Source organism: Acanthaster planci, linkage group LG15 (assembly GCF_054643075.1).
Source record: "Acanthaster planci isolate LZ-2023a linkage group LG15, COTS_SCS, whole genome shotgun sequence".
In the NCBI taxonomy this organism is placed as follows: Eukaryota; Metazoa; Echinodermata; class Asteroidea; order Valvatida; family Acanthasteridae; genus Acanthaster; species Acanthaster planci.
In genome coordinates this window covers 6,100,117-6,122,462 of record NC_141791.1, presented here as the reverse complement: position 1 = coordinate 6,122,462, position 22,346 = coordinate 6,100,117, and the positions used below count along the sequence as shown (strand labels likewise).

The window sequence follows — 22,346 nt, the reverse complement described above, 5'->3', positions numbered from 1 at the left end:
ATCCTCATGGAAGCAGCAAAAAAAACTGACTTAACCACAGTTGATTGATGAAGATGAATATCTTTTCAAAATGGGAATGATTTTTAAAAATTAAAAGCCTCTGGTACCCTTCACCGTAAAAACAAAGTGTTGCTGTTTCAACACCTTTTAAACGCCTTCCCGCTAGCATTTTATGACCGTTCTGTGGTGTTCGTAATCCAAAGCTAAACACACTATGGTGTTTATTTTTTAAGCAAAATCGTGTTGATGTGTTAATAAATTTAGACAAAATGACCCCTTTGGGTGTTAAGATCACGGCACAAAGCATGTTTGTTGGGATATAACTTTTTCTGAACAAAGAAACACGTTTATTTAAAAAGAAAGTGGTTCATTGACTCGTTCAAAGACTCGTTTATAGCGGGTGTTGGTTTTCACAGTGTTTGCTCTGCTGGGGACAAAATTCTGCGTGCACGGTCCTGTTTTGGGTGAAATCCTTGTCACCAAATCAAATTTCCTCAGACTGTTTCCTTGAAGTCCTCTAATGAGCCCTTTGGGACACAAGTACAAGCTATATACATGAAAGGCGTTTAGGTAACCATATTAGAAAGTATGAGGTTTGAATTTGCGAGTGGCAAGGCCCAGCTCAGCAAACCAGTGAATATCTTCTCACAGACCGTCTGACAGCTCTGAGAACACAATATTCAAGGTTACGGCTGAGGCTATCTCCTGTTGGCGATAGCACAGATTTTCTACAAATTTGACTGACTTTGACATTTTTCACCAGACGGAGGTAGCTATGATGTATGATGCCGTCAGCGTAGCCAAACTTGGTCTTCACCGCCTCAGTAACACTTCATTGGTGTCCACGCAGCAAGTGTCTTGCGAATCTACCCAAAGTGCGTGGGACCTCGGCTTGAGTTACTATAACGCGGTGCAGTCGGTAAATATGATTATTTATAGGGTAACATTCTTGTCTTTGATGTAAACGTATTCAGCGAAATAAGAAGAAATACGGTGATAATACTTGCATTTATTTTAATATTGAATGTACATATTTACGTATGGAAAATACTGTACTGTAGGTAATGACTTTCGAAAGCACAAGTGGGGAAATGGGCTTACAGTGTACTGAACTTTGGAAATGGCCTATGTGGTCACAAACGATTTGATCTGACTATCCACAATACCTTAACGAGCGAGGCTGTCACAGCAATATGCCTCTGTACGAAACATGGCAGTACATTATTTTTTGTGATACGTGGTGTCAAGCTTACAAGCGGTTCTTACCAATGTAGCATGAAGGGGCCGTAATTTCCCCCAGAATGATGCAAACGTTCACGCTACACATTAAGTCAGAAAGAAAATAACCTGTCAAAAATTATCTTTTCCAACAGAAAACAAACTGAGACAAAAAAACAAGAACTGTAAAAATGCCCTTCAGGACATGTTCCACCTACGTCCTTAATTCGATCCCTTTACCTTACCCATCATTTCACACAATAAGCCTGACTGGCCTACTTTTTCCCCATTTGTTTGTGCCCATTGAGCAACGTACTGCTACTCCAGGTAATCCCAACGTTTATAATAATATATTATTGGCAAGTTTCGCGGGTGGCATTTTTTCCTGTAGAGGTTTCGTTCATTAACGGCGGTAGGTAGTCGGATTTGACGTTGAGATACGGTGTCATAGTTGCTTCTAAAGCATCGTGAGGTAGCGATTTGAATCACATGCTATCGAATTTCAGAAAAATTACAACAGAAGTCTTAGGCCTAAGTGGTACTTGTATTTCTATGTGAATTGTGTTCTTGTGATCTGTAAAATACTAGCATGACGGTGTCTGTGAACAAACAAGCATATAGTTGAAGGAGTCAAGGCTTCAGATTAAATACAAATTTCAAAAACAAATCCACAACCGTGAGAGTGCAGAATGATTCTAGTTCATGAAAGAGAGAAGCTCTCCTTTCGGGATGATGGGGTGTAATTTTGATATCTTATTTTCAGTGCGACTGAAACTCACAGCATGAGGTTAATTTGAATGATCTACGTGACTAATCTGCTTGTTGCATTCCCACTGCATGACAGAAAAGGCGGGTTCGACTTTTTGTCAGAAATATGTGCCCAGTACAGGAAAGAAAATTATTGAACCACTTGACGTACCTCACTGGGTGGAAGGATATTTGCATGTCTAGAAAGGATAGGTTTTGTCGTACGAGACAATTTTAGGGGGGCAATTTTGATGCATTCTGTTCAGAGTCGGTTTGTATTATTGACGGGGAGAACGGCCTACAGGATTTCCTACTCTTGCTTTCTCTTCATTTGTATCTTTTGTTGGTTTTGGCTTTCCGTGTTGACGTCACCGCATTAGTAGAAATTAATTCTTTTGAAATATAATTGATTGATAGGTCAATATGCCTGACGGATTAACGGGCCAGATACGGTTTGGATCGCACGGGGAGAGAGTGAACCCAAAGTTCTTCGTCTCAGAACTTGGCCCGTCGGGTATGGAGCAGGTGAGGATTATCTCTCTCCATCAGTGGATCAAGGATAGCAATTCCCGTGAAGAATTGGACTATGTCCTTCAGTGCTGCGTTTTCCGGCCGAAATCAGACCAACCTGTTTTCCCCTGGACACATTGTGGAGGGGTTGGAACTGAATGGTCATGTTTTCCACCCGTGCCGTGGGTTATAGTCCGGCGCGAAGAAATGCGGGGTGCGTGTCCTGCGGCGGCACACGTTGCTTATTGTTGACTCCCTAAGGCGAGAAAACATGGTACTTGCATGTATTAAGGAAAGAGATGCACAGAGTATCTCGACCAAGAATCTGTTGGTCACAGATCAGTTTGAGCACGAGTTCACTGCACATACTCGGGAGACTATAGAAGCTTGACAGGTTTCATGTCAATTATTGTACAAATAAGAGACCTTTAGATTTTTTTCTTTAAAGAGCTGGCTTAGTGCTTTTACCACTTTACATATGGAAGCTTCCTGGATGCGCAGCGCTTGCATACTTGAATAGGCCTTCTCCATGGGTAGGCCACATCGAAATTGAAAGTGATGTCAACTCTTCATTTCTTTTTAAACTGAAGGCATCAATGAAAAGATGAAAATTAATATAAAAATTAGTATACCTGTTTACTTTGGTTAATAATTTCATATTGTGATAAACTACTTTAGTGTTTTACGCCAGATTTGGGGAAAAATGTAAAAGGCCTTGAACCTACAGAAATTCTAAAATGGTATGACCGAGATGGTAATGGACTGGTTTATTAGCGCATGCGTAGCGAATATGGCCGGCCAGATACTTGCAATATGTAGGCCTAGGATTGGTAGCACATGTGAAGCATTCACAAACAAATTAATAAAAAGTGAGATTAATTAAAGTGTGCGATGTGACATCTTCGCTATTTTCTGGGTCTTCTTAAGATTGGAACGTGGAACATCATGGATGGCCTGCATTTCAAGCGTGCCGTGGAGGAACAGTTAAACACCAGCACAGCAAACAGATCGCTGAGAGTCACCACCATATTGGTAAGAAATACTCCACTCGTGGAAAAGCCACCTGATCTTCGGCCATAAAATCTTTAGCATTTCTATCTAGGATTGTGCAATGTCGTGGATCATGGTTTCGACGGTCTGTTATTGATACGGATAGGGCTGCCACAAAGCACGTCACACGACTGCCCTTTGTTACTGTCAATTACGATGAAGAACGCTTGTGCGCGGAATTAGTAGTAACTCTGTAGCTTGAGAACAGAGAGTATGTGTTCGATTTGGGAATCTTGCACTGCACTGTGGACAGTCCACCTCCTTTGGGTCATTTAATCCTCGAGTGATTCGCTTGTACAGCCACCCTGCCAAGCCGTACACTTTCACTTTATATCATTGTCCCACATGGCAAAGCCGATCACAAGTCAACTCATAATTTGGCCATAAGTAAGGCTAAAGAACATAACATGGGTTTATTATTTTTTTACAGAGAAACAACAGAATACTTTTTCATTGCGAATTCATCTGAATATAGCTTGTGATTTTTTTCATGCGGTGAATTTATTACAGCTTCGCCTCGTTGTGCTTTCTACATGAAAGTTGGCTGACCAAAGCCATTGAGAGTCAGAGTTGTACAGACCCCAACCCTCCACTGACAACCCCTTTGCCTTCTGTTCTAAACAGGAGAAGCCGTACGTCATGCTGCGAGAGACTACAGACGGTACCAAGCTCGCGGATAACGAACGATTCGAAGGCTTCTGCATCGACCTGCTCAAGATGGTGTCGGCGGACGTGGGATTCGATTACCAGATCCAGTTGGTGAACGACGGCAACTACGGAGCGGAAACGGAGAACGGAGAATGGAACGGCATGATCGGCGAACTCATGCAAGGGGTAAGTCCAACCTGAGCCGTGGCATTTTGGGATTCAGCGTTCTTCATTAGCGCGATTGCGTAATCTCAAGCTGTGTTTTTCTTTCATGTAGAGTTTCGGGTTACCTTTGATCAGTGCGAGGGGTGCTAGAGCTGCATAACGAGATTACTTAATCATTCTCTTCAAACAAGTCAGCATCGCATGTCTTATCCCAAAGGTTCCAAAGATCTCCCACACAAGAATTCCTAAGTTTCGTTATATCCAGCAAGAAATGAGACCGAGCGGTACCCCCACATATCCAATCGCTATACACACTCTATACTATTACATATACTATTACATATACTATACATACTCTATACCATCCCCCATGTCTGAAAAGATTTCCTCAGATTTCAGTGAAACAATGACCAACACAAAGCAGGGGGGGGGTTCTCCGTCTCATATCTTGCTTCATATGGAAACATGCTTTTCAAGTAAACTTTTCAAAATCCAATACTGTCATTGCTTTCACCTGTAACGTCTGTATTTCATGTATCGGTATTCAGTTGAATGCGCTTATCGTGCACCCGATCCGACTACCCACCGCTACTTATAAGCGAGGCCTGTGCAGCAAAATAGCCTGCAAGAACTGTGATGCTAATATATTATCGTATGATGCAATACAGTGGCACACTTATAAGTGAGGCTAGTCAGCGTCAAAAACATTTGGAGGCAGAAAGCTCGAACAAGCCTCACTTATATGTGTGCCTTCTGTATTGCATCATACAATAATATATTAGCACCACAGTTAGAGCATGGCCATTTAGCTTCACAGGCCTCACTTATAAGTAGCGATGGGTAGTCGGATGGGGTGCACCGTAACGTATGTAAAACAAAAGCGAAAACAAAATAAGCTGCAGAATGTGCCACCAGTTAATTTTATGGAATCCTTTATCTTGAAAAGTCTTTAACCATTCCCCCCCAACTTGGCCAACACAGCAAGCAGACTTAGCGGTGGCCCCTCTAACAATCTCCTACGTCCGGGAACAAGTGGTAGACTTCTCCAAGCCCTTCATGCACCTGGGTATCACGATCTTGTACCGAGTTCCTGAGCCCCAGAACCCCGGTGTCTTCTCCTTTCTCAACCCGCTGTCCTTTGATATCTGGATGTACGTGGTTATCGCCTTCCTGGTGGTGGCCCTGACCATGTTCCTGTTAGCCCGGTTTAGCCCCTACGAGTGGTACAACGAGCACCCCTGCAACCCCGACTACGACAAAGTCGAGAACCAGTTCACGCTCTTGAGCTGCATCTGGTTTGCCTTCGGCGGGCTCATGCAGCAAGGCTCAGAGGTCAACCCCCGGGCCTTCTCCACCAGGGTCTTGAGCGGCTTCTGGTGGTTCTTCTCCCTCATCCTAGTGTCGTCCTACACCGCCAACCTGGCTGCCTTCCTGACCGTGGAACGGATGGTGTCGCCTATCGAGAGTGCTGATGACATGGCCAAGCAGACTAAGATAGAGTACGGAACGAGGAGTAGCGGCTCCACACACACATTCTTTAAGGTAACTAAAAACATAGTTCTCTCTTTATAGCAGCAAATATCTCAGATTGAAAGCTGATTTAGCGTCCTAGATCTAGGTCCTAGCACCCTACACCATCCGTGTACTTCACGTTAATCTGCAATGTTAAACATACCCAATTGCCCCTTCCGTCGCTTCCAGTATGGAGGTACCACATTCGCCTTTTTCAACAAATTATCTGCCGTTCTGTGACATTCCCCAAACCTGCAGGCTGTGCACACAGGTCCGTTATGTTTTTGATATAGACTTCTGACTTAAGCTCCATAATTCTCACTGAAATTTAAAGAGATGCTGATCCAACAGCAGCGACCTGTCTTATTATTGGGAAAATTTTCTCAGCAGGTTTAAGGAATTCCAAGACAATAATCGCTCACGTTATTAAATGGAGTGTTGATAGATTTCCTCAAGGTATCTGATGTAATCTGCCAGGTTACTGGGTGAGCTTGAATGGAACTGGTTTAAAAAGAAAAGCCTCTTTCACTAAGAAGTTGATGCATCATTTTCCGCACTGACAGCGTTCGAACATTGAGACGTACAAGACGATGTGGGAGTTTATGAGCTCACGACCAAACGTCTTTATGGACACGTACGGTGAAGGCATCCAGAGGGTCCTGACTGAGAAGAACTACGCCTTCCTGATGGAGTCCACTATGGCAGAGTACGTGGTATCACGGAACTGCAAAAATCTGACCACCATCGGCGGACTGTTAAACTCCAGAGGGTACGGCATCGGGACCCCACTAGGTACGACTGAGCTTCGGTGCGACTATAGTGCTGAATATGACGGATGGGACTTGTGTTGACGGAAGGATTTAAACCAGCTGATTCTCCCAATTAGATGAAGCAAAATTGCGCTTACTTGATCATTTTAAATGAAACAACGTAGTTGGACCCCCTGAAAGTGCGTCCAGCATGAAATTGACAATTTTACCAATGCAAGTACCGCTGATACCGGTCAATCTTATCTACCAGCCACAACATTTAAATTCTAACCTCCTCAGTCTGTGTCATAAAGGTTTGTGTGGAATACAGTTTTGATGTTTTTTTTTTCCATTTAAAAATTATGACAAAGTCTCCTTAGATATGAGTTGGGAACACCTGGAAGTAAATTTCATTTTTTTTACCGCTATAATAAAGCCTTGTTTGACGAAAGACAGATAAGAATATATGATTGTTAGGTATCGCAGGTAACTACGGCAGGCAATTCTGAAGGAAGCCTAGGTCCAATAACCGTGAGGCTTTTCACGTCTCCGCCCGCAGGATCCAAGTTGCGGGATAAGATTACCAACTCCATCCTCCGCCTGGAGGAGAACGAGGACCTGATGAAGCTCAAGACTAAGTGGTGGAACGCGGGGAATTGCATGGTGGAGCCCACCAATAACCAGGACGCCAACGAGCTGGGGCTGTCCAACATAGGGGGTATCTTCCTGGTGCTGATTGCGGGCGTGGTGCTGGGCATCCTGGTGGCGGTGGCCGAGTTCATCTGGAAGTCCCGGCAGAACGCCGAGATAGATCGGGTGAGGATGCTTGTCATAGAGAGTTTGCATTGCTGCCATCTTGGTGGCCAGTGGGTTTGTTCCACATAATATGCACGATGGAGGCCTCCCTGTGGAACAAAAGAACTGTCGTGCAAGATGGCTATCGCAAAGCCCCTGTACAATTAGTTAGGGAACCTTTTAATTGGGTATTTACACCAGACATATCGTCCGCAAGGTTTGGCAATAAACTTGTAAAGCTGAATTAGATAAGCTTTATACGATTTGTTGATGCTGCTTCAAGGAAGTGCAGTTAATTTTTTCAGAAAAAAAGGTTATCATTCTTTTGCATCTCTTCTTTTCTTTTACACAGAAATCACTATGTGCGGAAATGATGTCTGAGTTCCGTTTTGCCTGTCGATGTAACGGAAAGCCCCGATCTCAACGCAATATAGACCATAAGTACATGCCCGCGCCCTACCCAAGTGGACTGAACGGACAAACGTTTCCCATGAGCATGGCGGAAACCGTGGCGTAGAGCAAGCCGTGTCTTTCTCCAAATTCAGAGAGGGGAACACATCTCAATACAAATGACATGTAAATACAGCAAGAAAATTTACTAAGAAATTAGACTGCCGCAAAACATCCAGGGCTTCCAAACAAAACGGCAGGGCTGATGACGAGTCTGTGAGATGGTGGAAAGCTGCACCACTGTGCAAAGGAAGACGGTAGTGGTGTCTGACGGTTCCAGATGTATCTTCACTGTCCGCCGCATTTGACAGAAAAAATCAGGTCGACTAGGTGCTGGGCTGAGGTGAAGAAAAAAGTGCCCACTTTGCCACTGTACGATTGTTCGAGTTGGACGTTGTGGTTTGCCAGTGCCGGCGACGATAGGCCGTCCATTCTTCTTGTGCGTCCGCGAAATCAGTGTTGAAAATCATGGCGAGTCGAGTTCCGTGGTGGGAGTGTAAACCAGCTTTCCAGTCTGATTATGCACTGGAAGATATAAAAACTTGAGCAAATGGAGTACTAACAAAGGATTGAACAATTCAACTCGGTCTGTGTCGGCTTTGGAACATAATACCTTAGTACTCAAGTCTTATATGCTTTTGAAAACGTTGGTCCAAGTTAGAAGCAGTCTACCATGTAAATAGAGGCTTTGCTCCAAAGATTTCCAGTGAGCGAAATTCCACTGAAACGGCTCTGCTTAGGAGCCTTTAAATTTTTTCACAGTTTTAAAGTTTTTTAGGTCATACAAGTGTAATGTTACCCCATCACTTATGGCTGAGTTTCTCTTTAAGCCTCGGTACTACCAATTCCCATCTGAAACGCTCTTTCGTCCAATATGCATTTCTGTTACACTTAGAAAAGGTTTCCAAAGCATTTGAATGTGGAGTTCCTTTGTGGACGACACTTATATTGCAGACTGCAAGGCTGAAATGCAGTTCTTTGTTCGGTCCAGCTGCAATGGTAAAAGCACTGGATCAGAGCTTGACAATGTCATTTGAAATAAACCGAAGTAAGAGTATTGTTGTACGTGAAAATACCGACGATCTGCTATTAAAATTAGTCCGATGATGCACAATGTTGTGCAGTATTTCCTATTTTTTTTTCGAGTACACGGACGTATGATTACCTTGAAAATGGCGAATAGTTTGTTGTGTTTTTCTATCTGGAGACAAATTTATATTCTGTAGCGAAAACCATACTTTCAAATTGTTGATGAGGGATTATTTATAATAATTATGTGACTGAAAGTATTGTTTCTAAAGTGTGATTGTTGATAATTTTACATATATATTACATTATTTCGGAAGTCTTTGTTTCAGCAGTGGATATTTCTCTTATATGAGAACAGAAACAGGCATCCGGCCTGAGTAGAAGACTGTAATTTTATTTCCATATTTAAAGCCTTACTGGGAAATTGGAGCTATTGGGGGCAAATAATAAGCGCGCAACCAGCTAAGGGAATGTCTACAGGAGATCGCTGTTCGATGGAAGAATACGCCTTCGAAATCGAATAGATTCAAGACCAAAGATAAATAAATAAAAGATACCGTATTCTATTGCTGGGACGTCTACAGTTGTGAATGACCGAATTGGATTTGCAGTATGGCAGTTAATATTTGATGCCAAACGTGGCATTCCAGTGTCGTCATAAATAGGTATTGGCCTTTCTGGCCTTTTGCGTTAGTTGGATTGTCTTCCTTGCGAAACCACTACTTTTCGACTAGAGTTTTAAAAGAGCTGTGATTATTTGAGTCAGTGTATTCATTTTCCGGTGCAGTTTCAGGTATGTATAAAACTGCATATGCAGGCAAAATTCCTATACCCGCCTACTTCGCCTGAACACCTGTCAAGGGACGCAAAGAATCTCAAAAGTAACCGCAGAATGGATGAAAAGACACATCTTGATCCAACTTAAGTGCAAATTTCCGAAACATTTCAATTGGTCGCATTTTATTGCAGTTTGTATGCCCCGGCTTCGTTGTAAACGTCTCATTTTAGAGAGAATTCCTTTAAAAACTTTACTGCTGGCTCGGTTACAGGTGTTTTATCAACGTGCTTGCATTTTGTACATGTGGTTTAGTCCAGTGTATACTGTCAAAATGCAGGGGTTTTTTTATAGAAGTGTTTGAAATACTGATTTTGTGTTCTTGCTGGGTAATATTTTGTGACCAGTATGGAAACGTTGCACTTTTCATAAATCAAGAACTTATCCGTCAGCCGTTTTCCGATATCACCCTCGAGTTACCTTTACTTCAGTCCCGACAGCATATCGTTGAAACCCTATCAAATTTTGGCTTTTTGCCAAATTACAAAGAAAGGCTCGGCAAAACAAGTCCAGTTTGTTTACTATAAATACCATTATTATGTACAAGTGTAATGAGGTAGTGCATTCACAAAATGTGACTACAATTTTAAGAATCAAACTTAAAAAATATAAATTCGTCATAAAGTCACGACTTTTTGTAACATGATGCTTAAAGGTGAAATGTTCTGAATGATATCTGAAGTCTTCAATATTTATGTGGAGAACTTGATTAGACTGATTTTGTTATCTGTTTGTGATAATCACAGTCATTGATGATTCACTGCTGCTTCGAGCGTTCAAACAAAATACTGTGAGCCCTTTCGGGATATTTGTTGTAGTCCTTCGAGGTTAGATACTTTGTTACCGTATATTCATAACTGGGAGGCAGGAATTCCCTAGGTAGCAAGTTTGAAATTGCAGGCATGGAATTTCATTTCAAAGCTTCCGAGTTGAAATAAATTTCATGTCTTATCTTTTGCTTTCTGCGTATCACAGCGAATTCAGCCTCTTCCACTTTGTTCCTTTGGAGGAAATCTTAAGCTAATTTACATTTTCCAAAGGGTTTTTTACGACCACCTGAGTATACACGTCAGATCTATATATATGTACAGGGAGACGCGCCAGCTTTGGAATCTGGAGCCAAAAATGGATAATCGATATGTGTGCAGCAACGCGTGTGGCTATTGTGCACTCACGCATAACTCGCCATTTTGTGTCCAACAATTAAGACATTCATGTCGCAAGTCTCTCTGTAAACATCTCCAGTACGTGTATGGTGTGAGCGCCCCCGTTATTTCATTTTTAGACAGACGACTGGATCGTTTGTGCATTTAGACAAAATATTTATGAAAGATTCCTCTCTTACTTTGTAAGTACATAAAGTATATTGTATTTATAAGCTCTATAGGGATGGCATATAGAGAACTGTCGTGTTTTAAATGTACAGATTGGAACTTTTGCCTTTTGAGGTAAAGTAATTTAAAAAAAAACGGGCGCAATATGTTCGATATAATAAATTTATTCTTTAAAAATTCCGTATACAGAAGGTAAGAACGCTTTCTTGACATTCTCATTAACATGATTCGAAATCATGCAATAATTACATATAGTGTAATCAAGCAATATGCAGAGGTGTTTTATTGTACATAGGTGTTTATGGCTTGCTAGGTTGTTCGATTTAGTTTATTTTTTACCGGACGGTGTAGCTGCCTTTTCCAATGAACGGTTTCTTTTGAACATTCACGTTTTTCTCCCTATAGTTTCAGCTTACTTCTAAACCCAAAACAGAAAAGTGGTGTTTATTGACTGAGTAGCTATTGTGTTCTCTCTACTGATGCAAAATTTATGAATCGTCTTTCGAGGTACCATTGCCTTCTCGTAGCTTTTATTGATCTATTTGAGAACATTAATTTGATTGGTCGAAGCCTGTGTGTGAAAAAATTGTATGTTGTGTTTCTGTACCACGCGCAGCGGAATGAAGAGTTTCGTCTAGATCCCAAACGCCAGCAGCCCTTTTCATTCATTGCCAGTACATACATGTATTTCGTATAGCGCTGATATAACATGCGCTGCAGCCTCGCACAATAGATTCCATGCTGAGTACCTTAAGCTGTGTACAAGCTGGTTTGGAACGTCCTTTTATTAAAAATCAAAGAAAGAAGCTCTGTGGTGCCTACTTAGGGCTCTTACACTTTTGTTGACTTTCGAATCGGCAGGCCTGATCTCATTGCCTGCAGTGGCAACCAGAAAATCCGACCCAGGTAGCAAGTTTACCCGTTTCTGTGATGGCAATATCCTTCCTACAGATCTCAGAGTGGTCCAAGACCGCCAGTGACAGCCGTGCACTTTCTGACAGATAACCGATGTGCTTTATTTGAACAACGTTGACCTCTCCAACACAGGTCAGAGCAGTAATTTAAGTCCATTTTCGTTCGGCCTCCTGGTATACTTGGAACTCATAAAAAGGCCAGTGTTATTAAGATATTTTTCATGTTTGGATGTATTGTAGAATATTGCTCCCAGCCTTACACATCTTATTCTTTAAGTTAATATGTCAGCAGCTCATAATTTGAAATTCAAAATCATGTCACTTATAAACATCAACATTAGTAAATTTTAGCTGATACATTTGAGACCCTATATAATTCTTGAATTTGGTTGTAAAAAAAAGAATGGTGTCACCTACTGGAGAGTTTGTTATTCACAATTAAAATTTATGTATTTTCTTCAATTGCCGTTGTCATGGGTAGTAATTGGTGTCCAGTTTCTGCCCTTTTATTCACGATTTCAATTCGGTCACAGTTTATTTGTAAATCCTCTGAATACGTATTATGGAGGATGAAAAGTGGCCAGCAGATTTTATGTTCTGGTAACATGCAATTTCTACTTTTTTGCCACCTCAAAAAGCAGAACGAACATTGTTTGGTTATGCATTTTTCTGTTTTCTGCTTCAAAATAGCAGATTTTGCTTTCTCTCAGTTTGCTGGCGGCCGAAAAGCGGCCATCTGCTTTTGTCCTTTCGAACAGGCAGAAATGAGGATCGAACGTTTTGACAACAACCGTGAATTCTACTTTTTTGCTTTTTTTTTTTGATACCGGAAGAGCAATTTTACATAGGCGGCCGAAAAGGGGTCATCTGCTTTTCTGTCTTCCAAGGGTCGTGAACGGGATCGTGAACGTCAGTTTACTGAGAGACTAATATTGGCCCCGAGCTGGACCAAGAGAGGGTGCAATTTTCCTAACATCAGAGGCTCCTTCAGTAACGGCGCACAGCTGGTTCACTGTGCAACGCAAGCGTTGCAGTCGCATTTCTACCTACAAAATGAGTGCTCCCGACCAACATGTCCTTTACAACCGACGAGGGAGTGCTTCTGCTCAGGGTGGAAGGCATAAACTTCATTAAATTTCCTTCCCTGCAGCTATGTACATGTTGCCAAGGTGACACAATGCATGATCCTGGAAAGCTGTATCCCGGAACACGAGAAAACAGAAATAGAAAAACCTTTTGTCTTTGACCCTGAAACACTTTGAAACGGGGAAGAATAATTGTTGCGTTGCTTATGTTTTGCCGTCGTTCATGGAGAAGAGTAGAATTATTTGCTTTTAGGAATTCCTGTGAAAAGGTTAAGCTGGCTTTGTTTGACATTTCAAGCTGTGAGCACCGGACATGGCGGTACACTATTGCCTTGTAACCATACCTGCGATTTTGAAACTGTCCGCGAATGTGTAAACCAGCTGTGGTTATCATAGTTCCGGTGAGACAATTGTTCCAGGACAAGAACAGAATAGGCGGTGGAAAGTTGTAAATTTCTTAAATTAGCCATATAACTTACGGAGTAGTGTGAATGAGGAAAATTATCATAAATTTATCGGTGAGGTTTTACTTTGGCCAAGTTGAAAAAATGGTAATATGACTATTTTTCATTTTTAATAGAACTTATAGGGATGTTTCAATCTATCTCGGGGTGGTGGACTGAGAGTTTGTAGTAGGTTGTCAGCCCAGTGAAGTAGCTATACACTGTAAACCTTGTAGTATTAATTCAAATTTTAGTTTTAAATAACACCTAGTGGTGTTTATTCAACACAGACGGACCTAACACACGACGAAGTTAAGAAAACATTACTGTTTTACGTTAATTAAACTAGACATGACTTGTGGGTGTGTGGTTTCCATTTTTACGCATCTCATTTGTCTTCATTACTTTCATTGACCCCTAGACAGTAAAGTTTCACAGTTCCCTCGCCTGCATCAAACCGTGAGCGCAGACAAACATTCCCTCTTCGGTGACGAAATCAACGGGTCGCAGCCGGTGTTTACTTGCTCAAATTTTAAACAAACAAACGGAATTATACGTTAAATGTGCTTATCCGAATATCAATCTCGGTAGTAAGGGAATTGTGTTTGGCAGTTCACATCTGATTCGATCAAGCTACAACGTCACCGGCAAGGTCGATGCCTTCAGAAATGAGCACAAGTAAGTATAGCAAAGCGGCATTTTGTGCTTGGACAAAGAATGCATGCCAGTAGCGTAACGTTTTCGGGGCATTTCTGACATTCTTTTGAAAACTTGATATGCTTTCGAACCTCGTGGAAACTTAAATAAACTCTCCTATCTTGCTTGTGTATCTGCATACATGTATATCCTCAAGCCGTATTTCTACACTTGTTTTCAAGCTACACTATCCCCTGCGAGACGACAAATGTGAGTAGAGGTTTGAAAGTTAGATGTGCCTAACAAAAGCAAATTTGTGCATTCGTATTCCTTTATGCACTTCTTGTGGTGACTGATGCTTTGGGATTTTCCACAATCTTTAGCACGATTTCTTCGGAAAAGGTGCTTGTATAATTTTCAATGTAGTTATAACACAATGCTGGGAAATCGTTTTTAACCTTCACCAGTGTACCTTTTGATGCAATTTCTTTGCTACAGGCTATCATGTTAAAACAGTGCCTTAAAATACCTGAACCGACGCACGTTTCTTTCTTTTTTTTTTCTTGCAATGACTACCTGAAGAAACCTTTAGTAATATGTATGTTTTATTGTATTATTAACGTGCGTTTGAATTGATGTTGAGAGTAGCATAAAGACGTGTGCGCCGAACAGGGCGCAGAGTATTTGTGCAATTTCGGGGCAACGACGAAGTCATTTTTTTGTAATGAGCCCACCTGTCTCCACGTGCACTTGAGCTCTCTCCAGACATTCCCAAAGGGCAACAATAATTGATGCACATCCAGCCACCTACATCGCGCTGTTGTCATGGCAACAAAGACTTTGTACTCATAGTTTTCTAGCACATCAAAATTCTGCGAAACAAGCATGACATACGAATGATATAAGAGTGCATAAGGTATAGAATGTGACCAGCGTTTAGAGTTTAAACACTTCTTGTACCTGCTTTTTCCACGCGTTTAACCATGACATGTTTATTAAAATGTGTTTAGGAATGTGTGCATGTTTAGCTTTTTGAAATCTGTTTAGCATTCAACACATTTCTAAACGCATAAGGCTGTCGCGGTTAAACTTTTCAAAAGGTGGGTACAAAAATGTGTTTGGAAATGTGTTAAAACTCTAAGCGTTTTTTTTTACTGTGTAATTGTACATGAACCACTATTATATAAACGTTCCGCAATAAGTGAATTTTTGCATACAACCTAGGCATCGCATGTGTAATTCTTTAGCCTTTATGTACATTTAATTGTAATTCTGTTTAGGCCTAGGCCAGTCAAAAGAATTTAAGACAAAGGTCAAAGTAGTGCATAATTCGAAATTAATACAAAAGCAAGAAAAACAACCATCAATGTAAAAACCAACGCCTATTTTCAACTTGTCTTTACGCTTGGAAAAGGTGGACCGATTTCGCGCATTGTGCAGTGCGTTGCAAACTCTTTGAGGCGCGCTATTGTGAAATGCCAGTATGGGAAACATGTCACCGTTTAAATCATTCACCTTTATGGAAATAGTGTGTTTCGATGTTTGGGAAGTGTTGTCATCTGATAAAGGTTTTTGTGTCTTGTTATTGTGTCTTTGTTTCTGAATTTATTAGTACATCTACACATCTTTGCTTAAAAATAAACACCTCAGCTTTCAACACCACAATGTGTTCATAAAGTCTTAACAGACAGACGTTTAAAAAGCGTTAAAACATTACCTCTACAGTGTAGTTTTGCCGTTTTATTTGCAGCAGAAGAAAATGAATTATTCATAAAGGTTGCCGGCTATTAGAAAACAACAGATAAGATCCCGATTCTTTCTTTTGGGTATCATCGACTGAATCAAAAGCCCTCAAAACAGTCGATTTTGTCAGAGAAAATTCCGAGGGTGGATTTTATCCTTCAGCAGAAATGACAGTTAATACAAAGCCAATGTTTCCCATTAGCGCATACTTCCACTAAGGAAACACCTTCGGGAACATTCTCATCTGAACTGGAATTTGGCATTGTTTTGCATCTCTTATCGTAGTGTTTGATCTCCCTTCTGGGCAAGAGTATCTTTGTTCTGTAGAATAGATTAAATTCCAGGAGTGGCGTCTATGTCGCATCAGACAAAGTCATTCCCTTAGGAAACCGTCCTTTGTGTAATCCGTGCACCTGTCTTATCGTTTGTTTGCCGGCTCGCATCGTTCATCATAAATGGGGAGCTTGAGGTTTCTTCTAAAAGTCGGGCATTCTGAAGTATTATCTCTACAAGTATTCTGTAACGTTTCTTTGAAATTTGAAAAGAGATGCTGAAGTACTAATGGGTAAATTTGGAAAAGAAAGCGTGATCTGCTGCAGTGCAGCTGAAAAACACCTCTTTTTGCACTCATATTTCTTCTCGCTGTAGTTTATACAGTGTTGCGTTGCAGGGACCACAGCCTCGCTTGAAAAAATTCCCGTTATAGTCGTTGAAGGAAGATGCCCTTCATACTTCAATTAACTATTCACAAGTGCACCTGATGGAGATGTACTTTGGATGAGATTCCCAGTCACTCAGAAGACTATCGATGCGGACATTTGAGAATGGAAAATCCAGAAGCTACCCGTAAGAGTGCACCGAGATGTAATCACAGTTCAGGTAAAAAAATCATTGTACAAAATGGCAAAGACTTCACATTTGAGGTTGTTTTGGAGAAACAAGCCATTTTAATTGCGTCTGGGTAGAGTACATATTTTTATCACAGCCTTAGTCATGCTGAAAATTTACCACGCTATCGACTGGTGTAGGGGCCACAGAAACTTGACATGTCGTTTCCCATATACGTAACCCCTTCACTATAGGGGGATTTAGCATGTATGCTAAGAAAAGCCAGAAATTTATCTGGGCGTTATTCAGGCAGTTGAATTGAATTTGCAGTTTGTTGGTTTAATGTTTTGAGCCTCTAGTTGCTTGCAGTATGAGTTGTCGATTCTCAGAAAAAAAATCTCAAGATTTGAGACCACAAATGCTCGATGGGTGAGTGTTAAGTTACATTCTTGCAAATTGCAAGAGCATGGTCGTGTTTCCTGTTTCTTTCCTGGTAAACCTACTTACATTTGTGTGTGGAAAGCACAAGTTCAGATGTCACACACAAGAACAGATACTGATTAGAAGCATAAATAGTGATTAGAACCTTCCGGAAATACGAATCGTGATAGCAATGGGGTATTTCCGTAGTGATTGTTTGTACCCCATTGCTGACGTATTGATGCTGAGTATAGTGGCAGTCGTGATATGTGCTCATTGTTTAGTGTGCCGCTGTGAGGACTTCGGGTAGATGCTCTCGCTCTTTTATTGAGTATTCACGCTGAAAGAATGCATGAAGTGTGCATTATCTCGCGCGCACCTGCCAGTCGGAGCCGTTGCTGAGAAACCATGCCAAGGCTGTTGATTGGTAGATATAGGCGTCAGCTGAGTGTCATGCATATGGAAGACGCTTGCTGATTGGTCACAGTCTGGAGATGAAAAGCGGCAGTTTTAAACCCGTCTCTGCCATTGCTGCAAGCTGGTGTTGCCTCAGTCGGCTGCGGTCAGTTCTCGCTCCTGCTGCTGATTATAACGTTGCTGCTGTTATAACTGATAATAACGTCGGTTTATTTGCAACCTTTGGGATGGCTCACTGCACAGCCTACTAGCCTGCTCATTCTGTTCAGGTATACAGGTATTAGGCCTTCATTTGTTTCCCGATGCAATTAGATGATAGGATTTGCGGTCAATCGCCGTTCGGGTTCTAAAGACTATTGGTATATCAAGCCACGTGCAACTCGTCAGCATCCACCCAAAAGTAAGCTAGACCGATCAGTGTGCACAGGCTTATATAACTCCGATTTCAGTCTGATTTTACATACACCGTAGGGGGTTAGGGTTACATGTATAGCTCTTGGGCAGAAAGCTCTGCCCTTGCTGGTCCAGGCTAGATGTAGTCCTCGATGCAGGCAAATTCCTTATTTTTTCATTATGAGTTAGAGCCACCGTTCGTGTGTAAATGACTTATAGGCTAGTGAATGCACATAATATTGGTTTGTAACATATTGTCTCTAAATACTGCACCAAGCTTATTGGATTCGATTAACGTCTGTATACCACAGGGATTTACAAAATAGATAAGTGTCAGTGTATCGTCAACTCAAGTAAATTGACACGGGAACTTTTCCAAGGACTACCTATTTACAATTCATTTATTGATTAAAAACAAACACCTTGTTACTATTTCCACAAAAGCAGTGACAAACAATCCTCATCTCGGCCTTGACTTTATCTCTCCTAGTCAACTCCCCACTTAAAAACAAAATATCACTGACAGAGCTAGTGAACTAATTCTTATTGTTCACATCAAAATGATAATTTGCAATGTTTCACTGGAGCACCACTTGCTTTCAAAGTAACAAAAGTGTATCTCTTATTTTTGAATCACTTGTTTGCAAGATACACGCGCACTGCTTCTTCACCAAATTTACTTATAATCCGTTTATTTCCAAAATTACACCTGCGCACCACTTATTCGCAAGGTGACCCCTGTGCACCACTTAATTGTAAAAATTACACTTCTGAACCACTTAGGCCTATTGTAAGGAGTATACTTTTGCACCACTTAATTGTAAAACTTACACTTGTGCACCAGTCATTTGCATGGTTACCCTTGTGCCACTTAATTGCAAGAATTACACTAGTGCTCCACTTACTGCAAGAATTACACTTGTGCACCACTTATTGCAAGAATTACACTTGTGTCACTTAATTAGTGTGGGGGTACTTGGCCACAGAGCTCAATGTTCTTTAATACAGTTCTGGCTTTGGCCATCCGGCAGGGATTCAGGGGTCCAATTCCACCTTTCGTCCAGCTCAAGAAATCAGGTCTTGACATCGATAGCACCCCCTTTGGATCATCCCTCAGACAACCACTCAGAAAGAGCCTCTTAATGCTAAAACCCCAGAAATACTATGGTTTTGTTGCAAGTTCTTCCGTTCCTGGTCAACAGCTAACCAGCAAACGTTCAATTGAGCCTGAATGCCCAAGCAAAGTAACCGCTTGCAATGCTGCAATACACAGCATCTAATATCGCCATAGTCGAGTTGCCATGAGGTGTGTAAAACAGCCGTATCTACGCGCTCTGTGAGGAGCACAGTTCATATAAGCAGCAAAGCGGGGCATAGACGTGTCCAGTGATGAGCTCTAGAGAGAGTGGCTTCAGTCACACCCCACATACACTTTTATATTCCCCACACACACCCATTGAAGTGTGTATTTGCCTGCAACTGGGGACCCCCTATTGTTCCTCTTTTGTTTGTACTTTAACTTTTTTAGAAGACCACCCATATGTTTTGTAAACAGTTGTCAATCGGGGACCTTATTGTCCGCTATTGTTCAGGGTCCCCAATTGAATGCAGAAACAAACTCAAACACATAAGAACCACACCCAACTAAAGAATGCCCACTGCATGCCAGTGCACTCTGCTTCTTGAATTCACACTGCACTGAATATTCACAAAATCAGATAAAGAAAATCAACATAGGAAGCCCCAACCTCTTCCTGTATGGAGGATGGAAAAAGACACATCCCTTAAAAAAGAAAACAAAATACGGTTGAAATGATGAATTGATACAAGCTGTTACAATAAGTCCATGTTAATAGCAGGTTTCTTTTATTGGTAGTAAAATGTTGTACAAAGTTAGGCTTAGGGTTGGAGAGTGTGTCTGAGAAGTGAGAACTATTTCATTTCCAATAGACCTCTGTACAGATGCCGTCACACCTTTTTTACGTGTATACGTTCCCATGGTGTTCAGTGAACCATGGGCCCCAATGGCTCCATAGTAAAATGCACATGTAAACAAAGATTGATGTCATTAGTATGTAGGCCTATTGAAAACGAGATTTTGTGCGTAGATTCAAAGCATTATAGAGCTGGGAAATGTGTAAACTGTATTTTTCAGCTGAGGTTTGTTGTGATAGGGATGACGTCAAGTCAACTAATTACCGTGCTGCCTTTTCAAGCCTTTCTAACTAACTTTAAAAAAATTGGCAAATCTGGCAAACTAGATTTTATTTAATTTGAGAGAAAAAACCTCTGGCGGAAAAGCCATTTTTTGTTAGCTTCCAGGCCTACGGTAAATAAACACCTTACAGAATGACCCAACGTCACAAACCAACACAAACAAATCAAGCTTTCGCTGTTCAACTGTTTTCTTCCACCGAAATGTCAAGGCAAATCTAAAGTACACTTGCCGCAGTCGTAAATTTCCGCAATTGCGTCCCCCCCCAAAATTATGATTGGCTTCAATTTCTACACATTCTCTCGGAGAAATAACATGCGATTCATCTACGTCACTGATTCGCTTGACGTCATTAGAGATACACAGCTCAGGTTTTGAACAGATGGGGGGGGTGAACGCACCCAAATTCGCCCATCCCCTGACAGCATGTCTAAAAAGGTATGCTTAGGCTTAAAACAAAAGGACACTGGATTTTCCCGCCGGTAATTACCATACTGCTCTGCCCCTTTAAATGTCTAACAATCGGTAATTGCAGCGGGTGTGGACTTTGCATGTCTTCATTTCCCGCCGACACTCGACGCCATATTTCATAATTACGCAGGAACTATCGAGTGGGCACCGGTCTCGTCTGCTATCGTGACGTCCGGCCGAGGGACCGCCCCGAATCGGCCAAAGCGTTGTGGGTGATAAAATACTGCCATTCTGGGTGGCACTTTGGCTAACATGTCACTGAGACTCCACTTATCAAATCTTGCCGGCAAGATTGATTGTCTGCATCAGGAAAATTATGTGCTGTTTCAGGACTTTATCACCATTCTTTGATCAGATGATCGAGTTCCCTGGGCCTTGAATAATTATTTTTTTCCTGGTTCTCTTATTTCTACTCATTTCATAAAGACGCAGACTTATATGTTTCACTTGAATGACTCTCCAACTTGTGTACAATCGGGCCCGTAGCCAGTTTCCCTACCAAAGAAACGGGCAATTGAATATTTATACTACCCAGGGCCTTGTATATATTAATACCAAATTGCGTTATGTTTGGTGAGGATGCCCTGGTCAATCAATTAAAGGCATATCTTTGAATTATCTCTTCAAAGGGAACCAAATTCCTTACTTCGACTACAGGTTTGGTACCTATGAGAAAGAGTTATCAGTCACTCGCCTTGGCGTTAACTTGCTGGTTTGAGGAAAAAGTTTGAAATGTTGACTTCCATGTTTTCTTTTCGAGGGTACTATTGAATTAAAAAACACTCGGATATTTGGTATTTTCATTGCTGACTTTTTGGTCCCGTCTACTAACTGGATACCTCTCTTCTTCCCTTTTCTCCTCTTCAAACTTGTGGGATACTTCAGTTGTGTACTTTGATAAAACGTTGGCTTCCTCATTAGAAGACTGTCTTCTGATCTTTTAACTCTTGTTTTGGTGAATTTAACAGCCTCCGAATGAACTTAATGAGATGTCTATTTTTTCTAGCGTTTACACTCGCCCGAGCACAGATATAAGTTATCCCGACTGGGCAAAGAGAAAAGTTGCGTCGCCCCAACGCACAAGAACAAAGAGATTATTTGATTCGAGCATAGTTTTGAGCCATATAGGTCTTTTCTCTTGTAGTTATTTAATAATTTAACAGTTTGGTGTGCTCAGTGGGCGACCCACAGAAAGTCACGATTTTACAACTTCAGGTGCAACTATTTCAAATACTTCACTTGGACGCCTTAAGACTTATTGGAAAAATGCACCTGACATTTTCAGATCGTCCACATTGAGTGCTAATGGGGTGTGCATGTACCCTAGGGAGTCTACCTAACGTGCCAGGGTTACAACACGGTGCAATCAGACACCATAGTCTTGATGGCTGCCAATTCTGCACCTCCTCGCGCGGGGTCCGTCACTAACGGTGTGCACATGAACTGCTGCTGCTTGACGTCACGACCATTGGTCATGTTCCACGCTGCATGTTGATGAACGGGAATGTTAACGGAGCATGCGTCGTGACGATTGTTATGTTTTCCATTCGTCGGGTTTTTGTTCCAATGTGAACAATGTGTTCATGTTGGTTGCCATAATTGTTTGACAGTGCCTCTAAATTCAATGTGTAGTAATGCGCCGATTTGTGTACTTGTATAAAAAAAAACAAGCTGTCCAAAATAACTTAGGCCTATTTGTAACTTTATTTTTCTCTGTAGAGGATTTGCATGGCTGTCAT

At 41.4% G+C, this 22,346-nt stretch overlaps 1 protein-coding gene across 2 annotated transcripts in view; it reads left to right on the top strand.

The window, feature by feature from the left end:
* The window catches only part of LOC110986164 (glutamate receptor ionotropic, kainate 2-like), a 65,413-nt gene extending 52,995 nt beyond the window's left edge, over nucleotides 1-12,418 (top strand). For both annotated transcript variants that reach the window (XM_022247815.2, XM_022247817.2), the window contains exons 8-15: nucleotides 764-919; nucleotides 2,383-2,490; nucleotides 3,403-3,507; nucleotides 4,150-4,359; nucleotides 5,320-5,880; nucleotides 6,414-6,642; nucleotides 7,159-7,415; nucleotides 7,747-12,418. In XM_022247815.2, the coding sequence (XP_022103507.2) occupies nucleotides 764-919; nucleotides 2,383-2,490; nucleotides 3,403-3,507; nucleotides 4,150-4,359; nucleotides 5,320-5,880; nucleotides 6,414-6,642; nucleotides 7,159-7,415; nucleotides 7,747-7,911 (1,791 nt within the window). In that variant the 3' untranslated portion in view covers nucleotides 7,912-12,418. The remainder of the gene's footprint in view (nucleotides 1-763; nucleotides 920-2,382; nucleotides 2,491-3,402; nucleotides 3,508-4,149; nucleotides 4,360-5,319; nucleotides 5,881-6,413; nucleotides 6,643-7,158; nucleotides 7,416-7,746) is intronic.
* The last annotated feature ends 9,928 nt before the right edge of the window (nucleotides 12,419-22,346 follow it).